Source organism: Schistocerca nitens, chromosome 2 (assembly GCF_023898315.1).
Source record: "Schistocerca nitens isolate TAMUIC-IGC-003100 chromosome 2, iqSchNite1.1, whole genome shotgun sequence".
Lineage (NCBI taxonomy): Eukaryota > Metazoa > Arthropoda > Insecta > Orthoptera > Acrididae > Schistocerca > Schistocerca nitens.
This window is the reverse complement of record NC_064615.1, coordinates 260,808,169-260,830,406: the sequence shown is the minus strand read 5'-3', so window position 1 is coordinate 260,830,406 and position 22,238 is coordinate 260,808,169. Positions and strand designations below refer to the sequence as shown.

The following is a 22,238-nucleotide window of genomic DNA, read 5'->3' as shown; positions in this document are numbered from 1 at the left end:
TCTTCATACTTTGCAATAAAGACTGTGGTGGTAGCCACGCACCAAATGTACTTCGTCATTTTATAGCTTAAATGTACTAAATCAAGCGAAGCAATATGTAAACAACGGCCATCACTTCAACTATCGTCAAAGTCCTTTGCTAAAAGCTTCCCTGCTACATTGTCAAAGATTTCACCAAAGGGTTTTGATAAGTATTTGTCGTTGGCCACGAATACTACACTGCTGACGGCACACAGACGTGCGCTCAGGCCAGCATTTATCGTAGACCACGAGGTAGCATGGCGGTAAAAAAAATAAAGGGAGTTGTCAATACGTCACAAACTTGAAGCCGACATTTGTCACCTTATGTAGCCCATAACATTCGGTTCACCGCGTTTATACTTCAATGATTCACAGCGGTGATACTTCCCCCTGGTGTCACCCTAGCATGCCTGTGCCCAGTTTCGAACATTGTGGGTATCTTGTGGTCGTACCCTCGTATCCCAAGTAGCATTTGGTGCTTTTACTGTGTGCAGGCGCAGTTATTTTCTCAAAACTGCAAGCTTGCGCCGTTTACGGATGTACTAAGCGATCCGGTCGTAATCTGAAGTTTAAAAGAATCACTTTTCATTCCTAAGTGAAGCCGTTCAAGCAATATTATCTTTTTTATACATGAATTTTGGTTGCGCTGTTTACTTTTATTCTTTCCTGTGTTTTTCACTGCCTTCCAAACTGCAAGAGGTTGTTCCTCCCAATTTAAATTAAAAAAATCTAGCTAGAACAGCCAACGACAGCTGTCTTGTGTGTGTGAGTTTTGTGTGTATGATTGTATCAACGTGTGTGTAATTTCAGTTTATTGTTTACTGACCAATTGTAAACTTACAGGAGCGTTTCATTTGCTTTCTCTGCAAGGAGTTCCTTGGAGAGAGAGTCACGGATGCGCTGAACGCGGAGAGGTAGCAGTCATTAAAAGAAAGGCGTTTTTCGTTTCGGTGGGATGTTAAAAAAATGGTTCAAATGGCTCTGAGCACTATGGGACTTAACATGGAGGTCATCAGTCCCCTAGGACTTAGAACTACTTAAACTAAGGACTTCACATACATCCATGCCCGAGGCAGGATTCGAACCTGCGACCGTAGCAGTCGCACGGTTCCAGACTGAAGCGCCTAGAACAGTTCGGCCACCGCGACCGGTTCGGTGGGATTTATTCACGAAATTTCAGTCACCGTTGTGAAGCCTTTTTGGCACAGTACTCGAAGATGTCACTTTCTCAGTGGTTGCAGCAAGACTCATCGCAGTCATAAAGGGTCGCGGTTTCATAATTTGCTGAATCTTCGACTTGCTGAAACTTAGGTGGTGAACCTGAACAACAGAAGGAGCACCATTTAACCTTTTGATCATATTTTTCTGAGTTTAACCAACGTTTAAAGGGGCTGTGGCCGCTCCATGTCAGTTTGTAGCGCAGCTGGTGCTTCATATTATTCGACTATTACTTTTATTTATTTTGGTATTTACTTGTATTGACCATACAATCATTGGCTTATTATAAAATTTAATAACAAAAACATATTACAAAATTTGGTTTTCCTTCTTATACGGCAGTTTTGTTTAAATGTAATACATTCACATAAAAAAGAAACTAATCTATTATACACTCTCATATCGTCAAATACTTCCCCCATGAACCATGGACCTTGCCGTTGGTGGGGAGGCTTGCGTGCCTCAGCGATACAGATGGCCGTACCGTAGGTGCAACCACAACGGAGGGGTATCTGTTGAGAGGCCAGACAAACATTTGGTTCCTGAAGAGGGGCAGCAGCCTTTTCAGTAGTTGCAGGGGCAACAGTCTGGATGATTGACTGATCTGGCCTTGTAACATTAACCAAGACGGCCTTGCTGTGCTGGTACTGCGAACGGCTGAAACCAAGGGGAAACTACAGCCGTAATTTTTCCCGAGGACATGCAGCTTTACTGTATGATTAAATGATGATGGCGTCCTCTTGGGTAAAATATTCCGGAGGTAAAATAGTCCCCCATTCGGATCTCCGGGCGGGGACTATTCAAGAGGATGTCGTTATCAGGAGAAAGAAAACTGGCGTTCTACGGATCGGAGCGTGGAATGTCAGATCCCTTAATCGGGCAGGTAGGTTAGAAAATTTAAAAAGGGAAATGGATAGGTTAAACTTAGATATAGTGGGAATTAGTGAAGTTCGGTGGCAGGAGGAACAAGACTTTTGGTCAGGTGATTACAGGGTTATAAATACAAAATCAAATAGGGGTAATGCTGGAGTAGGTTTAATAATGAATAAAAAAATAGGAGTGCGGGTTAGCTACTACAAACAGCATAGTGAACGCATTATTGTCGCCAAGATAGACCCAAAGCCCATGCCTACTACAGTAGTACAAGTTTATATGCCAACTAACTCTGCAGATGATGAAGAAATTGATTAAATGTATGACGAGATAAAAGAAATTATTCAGGTAGTGAAGGGAGACGAAAATTTAATAGTCATGGGTGACTGGAATTCGTCAGTAGGAAAAGGGAGAGAAGGAAACATAGTAGGTGAATATGGATTGGGGGGAAGAAATGAAAGAGGAAGCCGCCTTGTAGAATTTTGCACACAGCATAACCTAATCATAGCTAACACTTGGTTCAAGAATCATAAAAGAAGGTTGTATACCTGGAATAATCCTGGAGATACTAGAAGGTATCAGATAGATTATATAATGGTAAGACAGAGATTTAGGAACCAGGTTTTAAATTGTAAGATATTTCCAGGGGCAGATGTGGATTCGGACCACAATCTATTGGTTATGATCTGCAGATTGAAACTGAAGAAACAGCAAAAAGGTGGGAATTTAAGGATATGGGACCTGGATAAACTGAAAGAACCAGAGGTTGTAGAGAGTTTCAGGGAGAGCATAAGGGAACAATTGACAGGAATGGGGGAAAGAAATACAGTAGAAGAAGAATGGGTAGCTCTGAGGGATGAAGTAGTGAAGGCAGCAGAGGATCAAGTAGGTAAAAAGACGAGGGCTAATAGAAATCCTTGGGTAACAGAAGAAATATTGAATTTAATTGATGAAAGGAGAAAATATAAAAATGCAGTAAATGAAGCAAGCAAAAAGGAATACAAACGTCTCAAAAATGAAATCGACAGAAGTGCAAAATGGGTAAGCAGGGATGGCTAGAGGACAAATGTAAGGATGTAGAGGCTTGTCTCACTCGGGGTAAGATAGATACTGCCTACAGGAAAATTAAAGAGACCTTTGGAGAGAAGAGAACCACTTGTATGAATATCAAGAGCTCAGATGACAACCCAGTTCTAGGCAAAGAAGGGAAGGCAGAAAGGTGGAAAGAGTATATAGAGGGTTTATACAAGGGCGAAGTACTTGAGGACAATATTATGGAAATGGAAGAGGATGTAGATGAAGACGAAATGGGAGCTAAGATACTGCGTGAAGAGTTTGACAGAGCACTGAAAGACCTGAGTCGAAACAAGGCCCCGGGAGTAGACAACATTCCATTAGAACTACTGACGGCCTTGGGAGAGCCATTCCTGACAAAACTCTACCATCTGGTGAACAAGATGTATGAGACAGGCGAAATACCCTCAGACTTCAAGAAGAATATAGTAATTCCAATCCCAAAGAAAGCAGGTGTTGACAGATGTGAAAATTACCGAACTATCAGCTTAATAAGTCACAGCTGCAAAATACTAACGCGAATTCTTTACAGACGAATGGAAAAACTGGTAGAAGCGGACCTCGGGGAAGATCAGTTTGGATTCCGTAGAAATGTTGGAACACGTGAGGCAATGCTAACCTTACGACTTATCTTAGAAGAAAGATTAAGAAAACGCAAACCTACGTTTCTAGCATTTGTACATTTAGAGAAAGCTTTTGACAATGTTAACTGGAATACTCTCTTTCAAATTCTGAAGGTGGCAGGGGTAAAATACAGGGAGCGAAAGGCTATTTACAATTTGTACAGAAACCAGATGGCAGTTATAAGAGTCGAGGGGCATGAAAGGGAAGCAGTGGTTGGGAAAGGAGTGAGACAGGGCTGTAGCCTCTCCCCGATGTTATTCAATCTGTATATTGAGCAAGCAGTAAAGGAAACAAAAGAAAAATTCGGAGTAGGTATTAAAATTCATGGAGAAGAAGTAAAAACTTTGAGGTTTGCCGATGACATTGTAATTCTGTCAGAGACAGCAAAAGACTTGGAAGAGCAGTTGAACGGAATGGACAGTGTCTTGAAAGGAGGATATAAGATGAACATCAACAAAAGCAAAACGAGGATAATGGAATGTACTCAAATTAAATCGGGTGATGCTGAGGGAATTAGATTAGGAAATGAGACACTTAGAGTAGTAAAGGAGTTTTGCTATTTAGGGAGTAAAATAACTGATGATGGTCGAAGTAGAGAGGATATAAAATGTAGACTGGCAATGGCAAGGAAATCGTTTCTGAAGAAGAGAAATTTGTTAACATCGAGTATAGATTTAAGTGTCAGGAAGTCGTTTCTGAAAGTATTTGTATGGAGTGTAGCCATGTATGGAAGTGAAACATGGACGATAACTAGTGTGGACAAGAAGAGAATAGAAGCTTTCGAAATGTGGTGCTACAGAAGAATGCTGAAGATAAGGTGGGTAGATCACATAACTAATGAGGAGGTATTGAATAGGATTGGGGAGAAGAGAAGTTTGTGGCACAACTTGACTAGAAGAAGGGATCGGTTGGTAGGACATGTTTTGAGGCATCAAGGGATCACAAATTTAGCATTGGAGGGCAGCGTGGAGGGTAAAAATCGTAGAGGGAGACCAAGAGATCAATACACTAAGCAGATTCAGAAGGATGTAGGTTGCAGTAGGTACTGGGAGATGAAGAAGCTTGCACAGGATAGAGTAGCATGGAGAGCTGCATCAAACCAGTCTCAGGACTGAAGACCACAACAACAACAAATCGTCAAATAGTCGAGAGCACTTGGCAGCTATTGGCCAGAATTTGCTAAAATTTTCAGTAAATTTTTATGTTGACTATCATGTCTCTAGCAGGAAGAAAAAAGCACATGGTTGAGATCTCCAGTTGATGTCCCGTCAAACTCAACATGGAGACTCAAGAACTTTGACTCGATACAGATCACTAGAAAATGGACAGTAGCTGAATCTCATTATTATGAGGGGGTATTCAGTAAATTTCTTTCTTTATTCAGGATTCCAGTACATAAGATTATTCCCCACTCTTTTCGCTACAAAACCCTACTTTTCAACATAATCTCCATTCAACACGACGGTCTTACGCCACCTTACTCGAATGGCCTGTGTTCCCGCGTGGTATCAGTCTACTGGCCGACGAGGTGGTACAACTCTACTGGTCGACGTCGCAATCAACGTCTTGCTGCGTCAGTAACCTCTCCATTATCCATGTACTGCTTCCTGCGGAGTGCAACGTTCTTTGGGCCAAGCAGACGGAAGTCGGAAGGCGAGGAACATAGCGGCCACACGCCTTTGAGTACCCCAACTAGTGGGCGAGTGTCCCAGCACTACCAACAGGCCGGCCTTTGTGGCCGGGCGGTTCTAGGCGCTTCAGTCCGGAACCGCGCTGCTGCTACGGTCGCAGGTTCGAATCCTGCCTCGGGCATGGATGTGTGTGATGTCCTTAGGTTGGTTAGGTTTGAGTAGTTCTAAGTTCTAGGGGACTGATGACCTCAGATGTTAAGTCCCATAGTGCTTAGAGACATTGGAACCATTCTGAACTACCAACAGAAACGTCTAGTTGAGCAGCGAGGTGTTTGTGATCTGTCGATCACATTGAATGAGAGTGTCTGCACGTTCCATGTTGCAGGAGCCAAAGCTGTGTGCGGCCAGCCGGCACGCGGAAGATCTGACAGGGTAGCGCGACCTTCTTGTAGACGTCTCGTACAACGATTCACCGTGCTTTTGTTCACTACCAGGCCCCCGTAGACATTCAGCAAGTGCTGTGAATATCTGCGATGCCTGGTTTTCCGCGCAAAAGAGGCCTCAATGACAGCGCTCTGCTTGGAACGCACATCTGCTACAGATACTATTTTCAAGGTTATGTATAGCGCCGCCAACTGTCGGAACTTCATGAAGCTACATGAAACAATACGGGCTGAAACGGGAATATTCCACGATGTTCCACAACGAATCCTGCATTTTTTCAAGCGAAACTGGCGGAGAAAAATGTGTCATGCATTACTTATTGAACTTCCCGCGTGTTAGAGATTTTTATCTCCTGTTTCCTATTAACGAAGTAAACGAAACTTTTTGGAGAATATGTGGCTATATTTTTACGTAACTTTTGCCTCTTATAGTTTTAGAATGATTCCACCTTCTTACCCATCTTGAAAGGCTCGTTTTTTTTTTCAATCATACTGTTTTTTTCGATCCGTGGTAGTCTGAAATCACGAGTTTGTGGCTTGTTCATGAACGTTTATGTACTCGTTGAATATTGTTCTTACGAGGCTCCTCACCCACATGGATTATACATGTTGTCCAGCTGCATTGTTTTTTCTTTCACTTCTTGTTTGACATCCAGAATGAAGTAAGACAGACATTTCTTTGGGGACTGGGAAAATTGTTGATGGTATCCATCGTTTCAGCAGAAAAACCTGGAAACTGGGTACAGATACTGATACGTCATAATTTAGCTTTTGATACAGAAGAAGACCGTATCTACCAAATTACATTTCTATCCAGCGTTTCAATTTTGTCTTCTAACGGGTGCGTTTGATGAGTTGCTCTTCTAAGGGAGAGTTTTCCTGCCATCAGGAGCCTTCTGTCAATAGCGAACTATGTCGACTATCCCAGCCACCTTCGCTCATCTCTACGCCGTTCTCTGACGTGCGTCAACTGTTTAATATATACGGTGGCAGTAGTTTTGTTAAACACTACTTTTGTAACAATGTCGTGTCAATTCCTTTGTTGCGCTATTTGTATTTTTTACCAATTCGCGAAAACTAGTGTATTTAGCGGAATCGTCTCGGACAGGTGCTCAGAATTCAGATTTTGTTCCTTAATCATTAGACACCAGCACACCAGCATGCGTGGCTGTCTCCGGTCCCCGTTGCGCTGCGTCTCACGAACGGTCTGCTGCTGCGACCTAATGGCTTCCTGAATGCTGTAATTACTCTACGTCACAGTCTGAGCAGAGTGCTGAATAGGGCCTCCCAGCTTTCCGTTTACCTTTTGTGGCTGACATGGAGGGAGAACAATCGGCACCTTCATTATTGTGTCGATGTTTTAGTTTAGTTTTATTTTTAGTTATGTCATGTTCCGTAGATCATTTTCCCGATTATTTTATCGATATGATGTGGATCAAGTCAGATTACAACATATATATACACACATGAATAGTGCTAATATTAATATTAGTGAAATTTTTAGTTCTACGCATACAACTACATTTAGATATACACACATGAATAGTGCTAATATTAATATTAGTGAAATTTTTAGTTCTACGCATACAACTACATTTAGAGGTGCTTTTTTTTACCATCTTTGAAACAGAAACTCGTCCATGGAGTAGAAGGAGTTGTCCAAAATAAATGATTTTAAGCTAGATTTAAAACTTGATCTGCTACCTGCCTGACACTTTATGTTGCTGGGCAAATGATCAAAGATTTTCATTGCTGAATAACAACGGATAGGAAAGGTCGTTTTTCCCTCTAGTGTTGTAATATATTTTGGTAGTCGAGAAACACCTTATCACAAGTGCCATTTTCGCTACTAGTAATGACGTTCAGACCTTCTTTTAACGTATTCAGGATTTCTTAACATAGGTTTTACCTTTGCTCCCTGTACTTATATGCAATGGTTTATGAATAAATCAGTATTTTGTAGAACCTTACGATTTCCTAATTCTGTCCCTTATTAATATCTGGTTTAACTTTTTACCCACAGGGGAAGTGGTATAAATCTCGCCTGTGCCCAGAGTCGCCAACGAACGCTAACACCTTGGTGCTCATGCTAAAGGTAGCCAGTGTGAACTGTAGTGACGGAAGAAATTTGTCACTGCCAGTATTTAACTGTAAAGGAATTGAAGGAGAAGGCAAATTTCTCGACCACCAAAATATATTATGACGTCACGGGTTGCGCCCCATGCTCTAAACAGATATCTTAAGGGGTGCGGACACGTGAGGCGGTTGCTAGTGACCCACCCGTTGGATTTTGACATTAAGTTCGGCCATCCTTAGAAGTCCTCATAGATGAGTGGCCTATTTGGTGAAATTGGTGTATTTTTCATAACGATCATTAACAAAAGACTCCCTGCGTCGCGATTTCCTCCTGAAATGTTCCAGTAGTGTTAAACTCTCCCAGTATTCATTGCAGTGTGCTCACATTACTCTTCACCTGCAGGAATGGCATTTGCTGCTCAGAAAGTATACTGGCATAAAGATACAGTTTCAGTCAGAGTATACCAAAGGCATGGAATGACATAGGCTGTGTTCGGTCAAGGTGATTATGATGTAACGCTTTCATATTCCGTTAGTGTACTTTTCTTAATGAGTTAAGAGTTGTATCATAGTTTAGAATGCACCAACAACAATAGACCGGCTGTTGTTGCTTCGCTAGTGTCCACCTCCACACAGAGATAGGAGAACGATGAGAAAAAAGTACAACTGGAAGAGGGTGGTAACTCCAAAGAGCTTTTAGCTTCGACCATGCAGAACAATCAAGCAACACAAATGTACAAAATAGTGTCAGCTTTTTGAAGCTTTTTTGAGTTGTCTATCAGCATCTAGTAAGGTCAGCGGACAAAATATTAGTAACCTCTTTAAAAAGCACAATCGCCACTTTGGACCACCGTAGATGGTACGAAACTGGTACCAGAAAGTTATGTGATCCATACTCCACCACTGATGTAACTAGTAACAGTGACCTCACCTGTATTTAGCTCACAGTTGTTTGGAATCAAAGGGGTAAGATGGGTCGACATTGAAACTTGACAGGATGACAAAGAGGGACTGGCTTGTTTTGATGTACTCGTGACCACGCCGTGTCTGAAGTTGCCCGATTAGTTAGTGTATCAGTGTGGACTCTACAACGTGTCCACAACGAATGCTGTGCCATTCGCTAGTGTGTGACATGGCTTAAGAACGGTAATCGTAAATGTATCCTAACCGAGAGGGACCAGAGGTTAGTGTAACGCCCTGTCAATGGCAGTCGGTGTTAAACCCGACAGGAATCACCGGTATCAGAGGATGCAGGTCTATCCCAAACAGTTAACGAGTGAAAATGGCATACAATGCATATTTGGACTCAGGTACCAAGCAAAGGGCCATTGCCCAAGCAGCACAGAAAGTGGAAAGTAGCTAACTCTCGGCGATGTGGTCTTACGAGTCCCATTTTCTCTCTTTTCGAATGATGCAAGGCGTCGATGCACCGACGGTCCAATGAGGCGTTTGGTGAGTGCAGTTGAGGCCAAAGGTGGTTCTGTGATCTTTTGGTGATAGTTTCTTCACCGCGATTTCAGCTCACTCGTTCAGGTTACATTCAACGTGAACCAGGATATTTACTTAATCATTCTCAGTAACCAAGTGTTACCATATCCTCTATATCTTCGTGATGCTTATGCTGTGGGTCCTCCCGCCTTCCAAGCTGAAGTCTGCACGCATACGCTTCTGGTTTGAGGTAAGACTGTTCATATTTTTAAAAATATGGGGAGTCTGATATACGGATTTTTAAAAAAGTATCATTTTCGGCTCTCGATATAATTAAAAGAAGTATCGATACATCGGCATAAAAAGCAACGAAGCACCTTCCTATAAAAATATCGACTGCACATTGTAATCACACCGCCGGTTTTAGATCTGTACATTTAAGTATTGATTTATTATTAGATATTCCGTACATCAACAAGGTAGCAGCTTGACTATTCCCCTTAGAGCAATAATGGAAAGGAACCCGATGCACGTTCATGCTTGGCAATAATCACGTTGCTAACGATGGTAACTACACGTAAGTGGCACAAGAGAAGGTGTCCGATGGGTCAGCTGTTCGGTTTCGTCATATATCGGATTGTCCGGAACACTTCATGTCGACTTCCCTTTTTTCATTTCTGCAAACGCCAGTGACCTAGCAGTTGCGGTATCAACATAGCGTGATGAAGTTAAACATTGCTGTTTCTGTTGGTAGCGCCGGGCGCTGATTACGTCAGCATTTGCCTTCACACCTCTCCGCCCATTTCTGAGGCCAGTCTTGTCATTTAGATTTTTGTTCGTCATTTTCATCAACTGTTTTTGAAGAATTCCAATGTTTGTTAACGGAACTGGTGTGCTATTTCGTCAGACTGGAAATCCTGTTACTCCATTCACACCGCTACCCATCAGGGCAATCGGACTGCTACTTTTGCGCCACATGTACTTGCTCCACACAGTCAAAGAGAAAGATTGGACGTGATGAAGGCTCAAAAAGTAATAAGATTCCTTCACACAGTGCAAGTAAAATTACGTTCTACGACAATGTCAAAAGAAGAACTTCAAATGTTTACCGAAAACTGTGAAAAAAATATAACATAAAATAAAAATACCGGCACTCGATATCCCAATTTTGATATATGTGGGAATGACATCGCCTGTATGTATCGATATTTTGGGATTAAATATCGATATACCGATATTCTATCAACAGCCCTAAAATGGCTCTGAGCACTATGGGACTTAACATCTATGGTCATCAGTCCCCTAGAACCTAGAACTACTTAAACCTAACTAACCTAAGGACATCACACAACACCCAGTCATCACGAGGCAGAGAAAATCCCTGACCCCGCCGGGAATCGGACCCGGGAACCCGGGCGCGGGAAGCGAGAACGCTACCGCACGACCACGAGCTGCGGACCAACAGCCCTAGTTTTAGTGGCATCGAGGCACTGTTTGCACCACGACTGGCCCGCTAAATCACCTGATCTTAATGCCATGAGACTGTTGGGAACAGTGGGTGAAACGTGACAGTCAATACCGCGCAATTTCGTAGCCCTGCGGGAACTTATCATCGGTGAGTCGCTTCAGGTTGTTATGGCACACCTGAAGAAACTTGTAGACTCCCTTCTTCGCCGAATCGAGGCCATTATCAAAGCAAGAGACAAGGCTACACAGTATTAGCCTGACTCCTCGTGGCTGGCCGCTGTGGCCTAGCGGTTCTAGGCGCTTCAGTTCGGAACCGCTCTGCTGCTACGGTCGCAGGTTCGAATCCTGCCTCGGGCATGGAAGAGTGTGATGTCCTTAGGGTACTTAGGTTTAAGTAGTTCTAAGTCTAGGGGACTGATGACCTTAGATGTTAAGTCACATAGTGCTTAGAGCCATTTGAACCTAGATTGAGTGGCACCGAGGCACTGTTTGCACCACGACTGGCCCGCTAAATGACCTGATCTTAATACCATGGGACTGTTGGGAACAGTGGGTGAAACGTGACAGTCAATACCGCACAATTTCGTAGCCCTGCGGGAACTTATCATCGGTGAGTGGCTTCAGGTTGGTATGGCACACCTGAAGGAACTTGTGGACTCCCTTCTTCGCCGAGTCGAAGCCATTATCATAGCAAGAGACAAGGCTACACGGCATTAGCCTGACTCCTGGGGGCCGGCCGCTGTGACCGATTGGTTGTAGGCGCTTCAGTCCGGAACCGCGCTGCTGCTACGGTCGCAGGTTCGAATCCTGCGCCGGGCACGGATGTGCGTGATGTCCTTAGGTTAGATAGGTTTAAGCAGTTTTAAGTATAGGAGACTGATGATCTCAGATGTTAAGTCCCATAGTGCTTCGAGCCATTTGAACCATTTTTTGACTTCTAGGAGTGACTACTTTTCCGTTCTGTGTGCCTACTATCGCCGTAGTTTCAACGTCCTTGATGTAGCAGGTGATGGCCGTCGTGTAGTGGCCTTCTCGCCTCTCTTTCTCGTCCAGTTCGGAGACAGCTACGTAGCTGTCGACGTGAGAGAAAAGGACTTACCATCGCGGGGCCTCTTCCTTGCGCTCCACGTTGTCTCCATCAGTGGTGGCAGCCATCGTCGTGCTGCAGCGCCCTCTGTACGCCACTGTCTCGCAACCTGTAACACACACGGCCAGTTAGTGAGTGCCTAAAACGTTGACGACACAAGAACAGCCAGTTCATCCACCGGGCATCCCATAGGCGCTCCCTCAAGAAGCAGTCTACTATCTTCTTTGTGTGTGAGGAACAACCATAGGCACTGTTTCTGTTATTTTTGTTGTTCCAATACTGCTTACTTCGTGAGCAAATTGTTTGCATGAGACTAGATGTATTTATTTACGCATTTCTTTTACGAGTACATGGAAAATTATGAGGGCTTTCAGGCCCTCTCTTACATCTAATAATACATCCCTACTGAGTCAGCTTTACAATTTGTGTAGTATACGAGCAATATATAATGAATATAATAATAATAATAATAATGGTGCCGCGCGGGATTAGCCGAGCGGTCTTAGGCGTTGCAGTCATGCACTGGGCGGCTGATCCCGGCGGAGGTTCGAGTCCTCCCTCGGGCATGGGTGTGTGTGTTTGTCCTTAGGATAATTTAGGATAAATAGTGTGTAAACTTAGGGACTGATGACCTTAGCAGTTAAGTTCCATAAGATTTCACACACATTTGAACAATAATAATGGTAATATGTGTCCGCCCCTCGTGGTCTCGCGGTAGCGTTCTCGCTTCCCGAGCGCAGGGTCCCGGGTTCGATTCCCGGCGGGGTCACGGATTTTTCCTGCCTCGAGATGACTGGGTGTTGTTGTGTCGTCTTCATCATCATCATTCATCCCCATTACGGTCGGAGGAAGGCAACGGCAAACCACCTCCATTAGGACTTTGCCTAGTAAGGCGGTGCGGGTCTCTCGCATCGTTCCCCTACGCTCTGTAAAGAAGCATAGGACCTCATTTCATTTTTTCAATGGTAATATGTACAGTAATGAATAGTGGAATTTAAGAAGTGTGTCTTATTAGCAATGTATTTAGCAATTTCATTCTTGTCCATAGGAGCAATGGCATCTGACAGACGTATGACGACAGTTCAGAAGGAATCAATTTGGTCAGAGGAAGAGCGAGAAATAATGAGACAAGATTAGTAGATAAATTAAGGAAGGAAACAATGATAGAAAGGGGTACGGAAAGCATAGAAAGTTTACAATATGACAAAGATGACTGATTTGCTGTTGGACAGAAAGGAAGCAGATGGGATATGCCGAGACAGAAACTATGCCGTTGGTAACAGATAAAGCTTTAATCACCTCTTGAATGCACAGTGCTTTCGAATAAGACGAAGGTTACTCAGTCTTGTGGCTAAAATGCAGAACGACTTGGTGAAATATTTATTGTTGTACAAAGGTACAGCCAAGATGCTGGATGCATCCGTTCTGCTGTTGTAGTTGTCGAATGATGAAAGGCATCTGATGTGTGAAGAGAGGTATTTAGGACATCACTGACTAAGAAAGTAAACAGAGCAGAGAAAATCACGTCGCCTATCCGGCCTAATCCAACCTGACTGACCAATCAAGGACTGGTGTATTCGAACAATCGAATGTTGCACACATAATATTACGAAAGCAGTCATGAATGTCCGTGAAAGAAAGCAGGAGGTGTCATTCTTCCCTATATTGTGTATCGCGAACTGTGGTAAACTTGAGACGATAAAATAACGAGATAATTTATCCTGAGCTATAAGGTTGTTTCGTTTGTTGTTCAGAATCAGTAAATATATATTTAGATATCCGAGTAAGTACGATCTCCTTCCACACTATTGATGACAGCATGAGCAGAAAATTCTTGTCTCATATACCGTGATCAGTTAATCATCTCACTCGTCTCTATAGGTGAGGAAAATATTGTATAGCAAAACAGAAAATAAAGATTGAAATGCAATGGTCGACGATTATTTTTAAGCCAGAGAAGGCAATACACGTACCAGAAAGGCATACTTCTTTAGTAAATAGAAGAAATTCTAGAAACGAAATCCGGTATCTTCAGTCCATTTATGAACTTCAATGATGTGAAATGTTTTTAATGTAATTTTATCTTTTTTATTCATCTATCACTCAGCTTTTACACGCAATCGATGTCTTCATGAGCAATTTAAAAACAACTTTTATGCTAGGGTTTGACATGGAAAAACCGTGGTTTCATATTATGCAGTACTACACACTATTTACTAACGTATACACATAGTACAATTAGTCGCATGCATGCTTTAACAATTTAGGTTAACTTTTGAACACTTTTCAGACTCTTCGAGTGTGTAAATATCTTCCTCGTACACCCATTATTGTGTTTTATTCTTAAAGAAACTTAGTGCTCAAGAAGATAAGATATTAATTAGATTTATACCTAGATCTTCACAACTACACTGTGTTTTCCTAAGCCTACTTTTAGGTATAGCGATCTTTAATGCTTGTCAATTATAATGTTAGTTATATTTGTTATAGTTTTATACGCAAAAGGCACCTGTATGTAAAGAGAGATAGGACTGTTAGTGTGTTTGACTTTATAAAATATGACCTAAAACATTTTTAATTTTGGAAATTACAGACTTGCACCTAATGGTCTTTTGCCAGATAAAATTTTTCCTGCTTCCAGGAGAATTATTCTCGTAAATAGGTGTTCAGGACCCCTGGAGTGTATAAGGATAAAGCACAGTTACACAATTGTAGTGATACTGTAAATTAAACAAAAGAGAATCAAAGCGAAGAACCACCATAGACACGCTCGTGTAAAAGTGAGCCTGAGGCCGGCTTCCAGTTTACCACTTTTAATTCTGTACTGACGAGCAAATGACTTACTGGTACCCTCACAGTAGCGTAATGGATCCACAAAAGGCCATTAACGAACAATATTCTCGGACAACTCACGGAGACTGGCCAGAGAAGGGGGAAAGATAGGAGGGCGTACTGAAAGAAATTCGTCCGAAATTTTTATTCTGTTGTCAATATCGGTTGAGGTGTTAAATGTCATGCATATTACTCGGTCGACTTTCCCGCTTCGCTGACGCAGGAAACAATGTCGCTAGACAGCTCTGAATTCTAGTGCGTAATATGGCAATGTAAAACGTAACTTGGTTGGTGCGAGAGAAACATCGCGCTGTAATTTCACGAATTCGAAGAGTTCGTCCACACAGGGAGCACCCTCTCATTCAGCATGACAATGCCAGACCACACACGAGCGCTGCGACATCCGCTGCAATTTGACGCCTTGGCTTCACTGTCATCGATAGTCCTCCATATAGTCCCGACGTGGCCCCACCCGGTTCTCATCTGTTTTCAAAACTTAACGTACACCTTCGATGACTTCACTTTGGTTGTGATGAGATGGTGCAAGCAGATTTGAGGTTGCGGCTCCGTCAACAAAATCAAACATTGTACAGTGACGGTATCAACAAACCAGTCTCTCGTTGGGAGAAATGTGTTCGTCGCCAGGGCGACTACGTTCAGAAATAAACATGTAGACGTGAAGAATAAACATGTAAAATGTTAATAACATTTGTTTTGTTTTAAAAGATTTAAGAGTTTCACATAAAAATTCGGAGGCTTTAAGTTTCAGCGCGCCATCGTAGAAGCCGCCAACGGGAAAATTAAATAGACCTGTAGAGAGGAAAAAAGAACCGCTTGTGTATCAAGAGCTCACACGGCAAGTCAGTACTAAGCAAAACAAAAACTGATAGGTGCCGATCTCGGATAAAGTCAGTTTGGATTGCGGAAAAATGTAGGAACAAACAATGCGAATCTGACGCTATGACTTACCTTTTTAAGCTATGTTCGAGTATGGTAAACCCACATTTGTGTCATTTGTACATTTAGAGAAAGCTTCTGACAATGTTGACTGGAATACTCTCTTTCAAATTCTGAAGGCAGAAGGGATAAAATATAGGGAGCGGAAGGCTGTTTACAACTCGTACGGAAACCAGACGACAGTTATAAGAGTCGAGGGATATGTAAGGGAAGCAGTGGTTGGAGAGGGAGTGAGACAAATCTGTAGCCTAACCCGGTGGTATTCAATCTGTACATTGAACGAACACTGAAGGGAACGAAAGAAATATTTCGAGAATGAATTAAAATTGAAGAAGAAAAAATGAAACCTGTGAGGTTTGCTGATGACGTAATTCTTTCAGAGACGGCAAAGGACTTGGAAGAGAGATCAACGGAATGGATAGTGTCTTGAAAAAAGCTTATAAGATGAACATCAACTAAAGCAAAACAAAGCTAGTAAAATATAGTCGAATTAAATCAGGCGATGCCACTGCAGGTCTGTGCCTGTTGCTGCAGTTGGGAGGCAGGTACACATAAACCAGGCCTGACCTGAATGGGACAGGGAAGGACAGATTGCTGAGCATCTTAAAGAATGTGTGAAAGGAGGAGAAAGTGGCGGGGGGGGGGGGAGGGGGGTTAGAGGCACACAAGACAAAATGCCTATGATTACAGGAGTCAGGGGGGCATGTTTTTAAGGTTAGAGCCAGGTTACAGACAAAGAATACTGAAAGAAATTATAGCAGAATATGGCCATATCATATGTGACAGTTTTCAGAAAAATAATATTGATTTGTCTCATCACAATATTAGGGGATTGAAAAACAAGATAGATCAGCTTCTTGTATGCCTAGAAGATGTGGAAAATTCTGAATTGATAAATGTTCAATGCCTCTGAGCACCATGTAAGCTACCGGATGGGGTAGTTGAATATCTGGAATTTCAAACTGTTATCTATGCACTGCACAACGAGAGCACAACTACATGTTCAGAATACTGCTACACAGGATGTAATAGAATTTACTGTCAAAAATACTTATTGAATTTAAATGGAAGCTTCTACACGGTCCAGTCACATTAATGTCGCCACCACCTACGTTGGACATTAACGTGCGGTAACCGCTCCATACGGCACGTGGCAGCATTAGCAGTAGAGGGCATGTAAAGCATGTCAGGGAAATTCGGAAGAAAGTGCAGTCGTCGTTATGCGGAAACTGAACGACTTATCCGACGTCCAAAAGGGCATGTTCACTGGCGTTCGCCGGCCGGTGTGGCCGAGTGGTTCTAGGCGCTTCAGTTTGGAACCGCGCGACCGATACGGTTGCAGGGTCGAATCCTGCCTCGGGCATGGATGTGTGTGATGTCCTTCGGTTTAAGTAGTTCTAAGTTCTAGGGGACTGATGACCTCAGTTGTTACGTCCCATAGTGCTCAGAGCTATTTGAACCACCACTGGCGTTCGGGCCAACGGTGGATGCTTGTAAACTGCTCTTTCGCCGCCTTAGTTAAAGCATACCGTGCATGGCAAAACGGGGCTATCCAAAACTGGCTCCGAGGCATCTGTGGTACACCACGGGTCGTGGACGCCAGGGGTGAAAGACAGCTGCACAGATGTGTACGAGCGAATAGACATACAACTGTTGCGCAACTGACCTTCCAGATGTACCGAGACGCTACCAACAGTGAGTTCTCAACGACGCTACAGCGAACTCAACCGCGTATGGGCCTCGGCAGAAGGCGCCTGGTTCAAGGAACCATGCTGACTGCTGTTCACTGGCGACGAAGGCTGGAGTTTGTACGCCAATACCGCCACTGAAATGAAATGTCGTGTGGCTAGGGCCTCCCGTCGGGTAGACCGTTCGCCTGGTGCAGGTCTTTCTATTTGACGCCACTTCGGCGATCTGCGCGTCGATGGGGATGAAATGATGATGATTAGCACAACACAACACCCAGTCCCTGAGCGGAGAAAATCTCCGACCCAGCCGGGAATCGAACCCGGGCCCTTTGGATTGACAGACTGTCACGCTGACCACTCAGCTACCGGTGGCGGACACCGCCACTGAGAGGCGGCCTTTTCAGATGAATCACGATTTATATTCCATCGCACAGATGGCCGCTGGCGTGTACGGCATGAAACCTCTGAAAGCAAAAACTTTGCGACAATCATCGGAAGAATCCAGGACGGAGACCATTCTCTGGGTGATATCGTCATTTTGCAAGCCACAATGGATCAGCACAAATATGTATCTGTCCTTGGGGACCATGTCCACCCCTACATGTAGTTTCTTTTTCCTCGGCATGATGGCATCTACCAGCAGGACAGTGCAACGTGTCACACAGCTCGCAGTATACGTGCTCGATTCGAAGAACAGCCAGGATGAGTTTTCCGTACTCCCATGGCCACCAGACTCACTGGATGTAAACCCAGTCGAGAACCTGTGAAACCACCTTGATCGGGATGTTCGCGCCGTGATCATCAACCGAGAAACCTAGCGCAGCTGGCTACAGCACTTGTTTAGGCGCGGCTCCACATCCCTGTCGGTATCTTCCAGGACATCATTGACGTCATTTACTTCTTAAGTAATAGAACCCAGTACGTTGTCCTCGATGGTGGGTGTTCATCGGAGGTGAGGGTATCATCTGTAGTGCCCCAGGGAAGGGTGGTAGGTCCGCTGTTGTTTTCTATCTACATAAATGATCTTTTGGATAGGGAGGATATCAATGTGCGGCTGTTTGCTGATGATGCTGTGGTGTACGGGAAGGTGTCGTCGTTGAGTGACTGTAGGAGGATACAAGATGACTTGGACAGGATTTGTGATTGGTTTAAAGAATGGCAGCTAACTCTAAATATAGATAAAGGTAAATTAATGCAGATGAATAGGAAAAAGAATCCTGTAATGTTTGAATACTCCATAAGTAGTATAGCGTTTGACACAGTCACGTCGATTAAATATTTTGGAGTAACATTGCAGAGCGATATGAAGTGGGACATGCATGTAATGGCAGTTGTGGGGAAGGCGGATAGTCGTCTTCGGTTCATTGGTAGAATTTTGGGAAGATGTGGTTCATCTGTAAAGGAGACCGCTTATAAAACACTAATGCGACCTATTCTTGAGTACTGCTCGAGCGTTTGGGATCCCTATCAGGTCGGATTGAGGGAGGACATAGAAGCAATTCAGAGGCGGGCTGCTAAATTTGTTACTGGTAGGTTTGATCATCACGCGATTGTTATGGAAATGCTTCAGGAACTCGGGTGGGAGTCTCTGGAGGAAAGGAGGCGTTCTTTTCGTGAATCGCTACTGAAGAAATTTAGAGAACCAGCATTTGAGGCTGACTGCAGTACAATTTTACTGCCGCCAACTTATATTTCGCGGAAAGGCCACAAAGATAAGATAAGAGAGATTAGGGCTCGTACAGAGACATATAGGCAGTCATTTTTCCCTCGTTCTGTTTGGGAGTGGAACAGGAAGAGAAGATGCTAGTTGTGGTACGAGGTACCCTCCGCCACGCACCGTATGGTGGATTGCGGAGTACGTGTGTAGATGTAGATGTAGATGTAGACTCACTTCCTGCATGTCGCGCAACGGTCCGCACTTAAAAGGTGGTTAATAAGGCTTCAGACAGGTGGTCACATTAATGTGACTGAACAGTTACTCTATTTCAGTAGAAGTTGTATAGAACTCTTTGAGTCAATTTTTCTTAGGTATTGCATTTTTAGTTGAGTTACTGTTCCTGATAGTCTGCAATGCGTAGAAGTTGGCCATAAAGGCAAAAATATTGAAACAAATAGTTATTGCGTGGATCAGAACATGGAAACATGTGCTTGTGAGATGTTACTGCAGAATACTCCTTGGTAATTGTAATAGTCTACAGATCCCCTCTAGGAAACTTTCAATTTATGAGAAATCTAGATGCATTATTCAGCTAACTGTCAGACAAGAAGAAACAAATAGTTGTCTATGGAGATTTCAGAGTAGACTTTTTGAAATATACGAACAGGAAAAATAAACTGTAATCATTCTTTGGTTGTTTAAATCTAATTTCAGTAATTACTTTTCCAGTTCGTGTGCAGAAAGATAGTAACATACTGGATGATAACATTTTTAGAGAATGGTCAGGTTGAAACAATGTGTACCTAGTTGTTAATGTACTATTGATCATGATGCACGCTTAACAGAAATAAACAATGTAGCAGTTTACAGTTCTTAGGTGGATTAATGCTAAGCAGTGAGGCTTATTAATGAGAACTCGATACAATACTTTAAGAGTAAGTTAAAAGAGATTGTACTGAATGGGGTATGTACAGACACAGATGCTAATGACAAATTCAATTTATTCCATAGTAAATTTGTGTCAATACTTGAAAGTTGCGTTCCTAAAAAGTTATCCAGAAAACTATTAAAGAACATGTAAGCCTCAGAGAACTAAGGGAATTAAAATCTCATGTGAGAGGAAGAGGTGAATTTATACAAAGCCCAGAATAAGTCCAGATCCAACATTACTTGCATACTAAAATATAATATTTTAAGGAAGGATGAAAATTCTGACAGAAATTAATAACGCAGATGATAAGATTAAAACTACATGGGATACTGTCAAATGGGAGAAGGCCAACCAGTCACTGTGCAAGATACAATAACGATTGAACTAAATGACAACGTTGTGACTGATAATTCAGAAGTTGCGAGTACTTCTAACAATCGCTGTATAAATGAGACAGCAGAAATAGGATTCAATGTTTCTGTTGAAGTAGCAACAGAAACTATTAAAAAAATCATTTCACAAAACTTAGACCAAGTAGAAGCAGCACCAGCACCCTTCACTGAAATTAATGGATTTGCAAGAATTCTAAAAAAATAAAAAAATAAAAATGTCAAACTTGTTCATAAGAAAGGAGACAAGGAAGTCCTAAATAAATATCGTCCAATTCCATTACTGACATCTTTTTCCAAAATATTCAAAAAGCATATCACAGTTTGGTTTCCAGCAGGACTGCTCGACTACGAATGTTATTTGTACATTCACTCATCAAACGTTACAAGCCCTAAATGACAAAATATCACGTTGGAATTTTTCGCGATCTTTCCAATGCGTTTGATTGCATAGATCATGTCGCTCTCTACGAAAAAGCCAAGTTTTAGGGGCTCGATGACTTACTCGTAACTACTTTGAATGATAGTCAGCAAAAATAATGCAAAACGTTGTGCTCAATAATTCAAACAATGTTGGAAGGAGAGAAAAATTTTGTGACTGGGGAGAAACCACAGAGGGAGTCCAATGGGGTTGAATTTTAGGCGCTCTCCTATTCCTTATGAATGCGAATTACCTTCCATTTAACATTCAACAAGCAGAATTAGTACTTTTTGCAGACATACTAGCGTTATAATAAATTCGATTAGTGAGAAAATCACTGGAGGTATTGTGAATGATGTTTTTAAAAGAAATATTAAGTGATTTTTTGAAAATGGACTTTCCCTAAATTTTGAGAAAACACGCTATATTCGGTTCTGTACAACAAATAGTCATACCAACAGTTGATGTAGCACATGAACAGGAGTTAATAAGTAGGGGAGACTGCTCCAAATTTTTGGGTGCACATATTGATGAAAATTTGAACCGAGATAAGCATATTGTTGGGTTTCTAAAACAATTAAGTACAGCTACTATTGTTCTTCGTATAACGCTGGTCTTTAATACAAACGACTGACCTCATGGCATATTTTCCATATTTCCACTAAATAATATCTTATGGAATAATTTTATGGGGTAACTCACCACACAGAAAGGAAGTTTTAAGGCAAGTGGGTGACCGTTAGCAGTTCAGTTTTTACATTATTCTGTTGATGATCATAAGCGGTCTGTGCTTTGATCAACATTTCGACATATGGCGACACCGCTAACTCAGCAGATACAGTTAAAGTGAGTTGAGGTTACTAGTATTTTACGTACCTGATAGTCCCTTATTGGGAAACTCTTCTGTGCGATTATATTTTTGAAGTCCGCTTTTCTTGTTCCCCGTCCTGCCCGCACTCCACCGTTTCCTGTAGTTCCGTATTGCTTTCGCCGAGTCGCTAGCAGCGTTCGCTTTCTATCTTTCTCGTACACGACAGCCGTCATACATTAAAAGTTCATCGATGTAGGTCAATGTGACAGTGAGGAATAAACGGAATTGCGGAAAATGTTGGCAAATATAGCAGATACCGCTCTCCTTATGCCTAAAAGTAAAGGCCTACAGTTTTAATTACCACCACAAAAAAATAACATTAGTTAACATTTTGTTTGTTTACAAGCACGAGTCCGCAGTCTTAGTACTCACTGAAATCCCCCGCCCTAGCGTAACATTTTGCTAGAGGAACCAAAGTAACATGGCGCACACTTTTCATAAAAATGAGTATCGAGTGGTAATTTGCATTAAACATTTTAAGGGGGAGAACCTTGCTACCGCGTGACTGCTACGGTCGCAGGTTCGAATCCTGCCTCGGGCATGGATGTGT

The 22,238-nt window shown here is 42.6% G+C and overlaps 1 protein-coding gene across 1 annotated transcript in view; it reads right to left on the bottom strand.

The window, feature by feature from the left end:
- LOC126235992 (sialin-like) overlaps window positions 1-22,238 on the bottom strand; it is a 192,194-nt gene that overhangs the window by 69,073 nt on the left and 100,883 nt on the right. Inside the window, exon 2 of the mRNA XM_049944988.1 lies at window positions 11,955-12,051. Within this exon, the coding sequence (XP_049800945.1) occupies window positions 11,955-12,010 (56 nt within the window). The 5' untranslated portion in view covers window positions 12,011-12,051. The remainder of the gene's footprint in view (window positions 1-11,954; window positions 12,052-22,238) is intronic.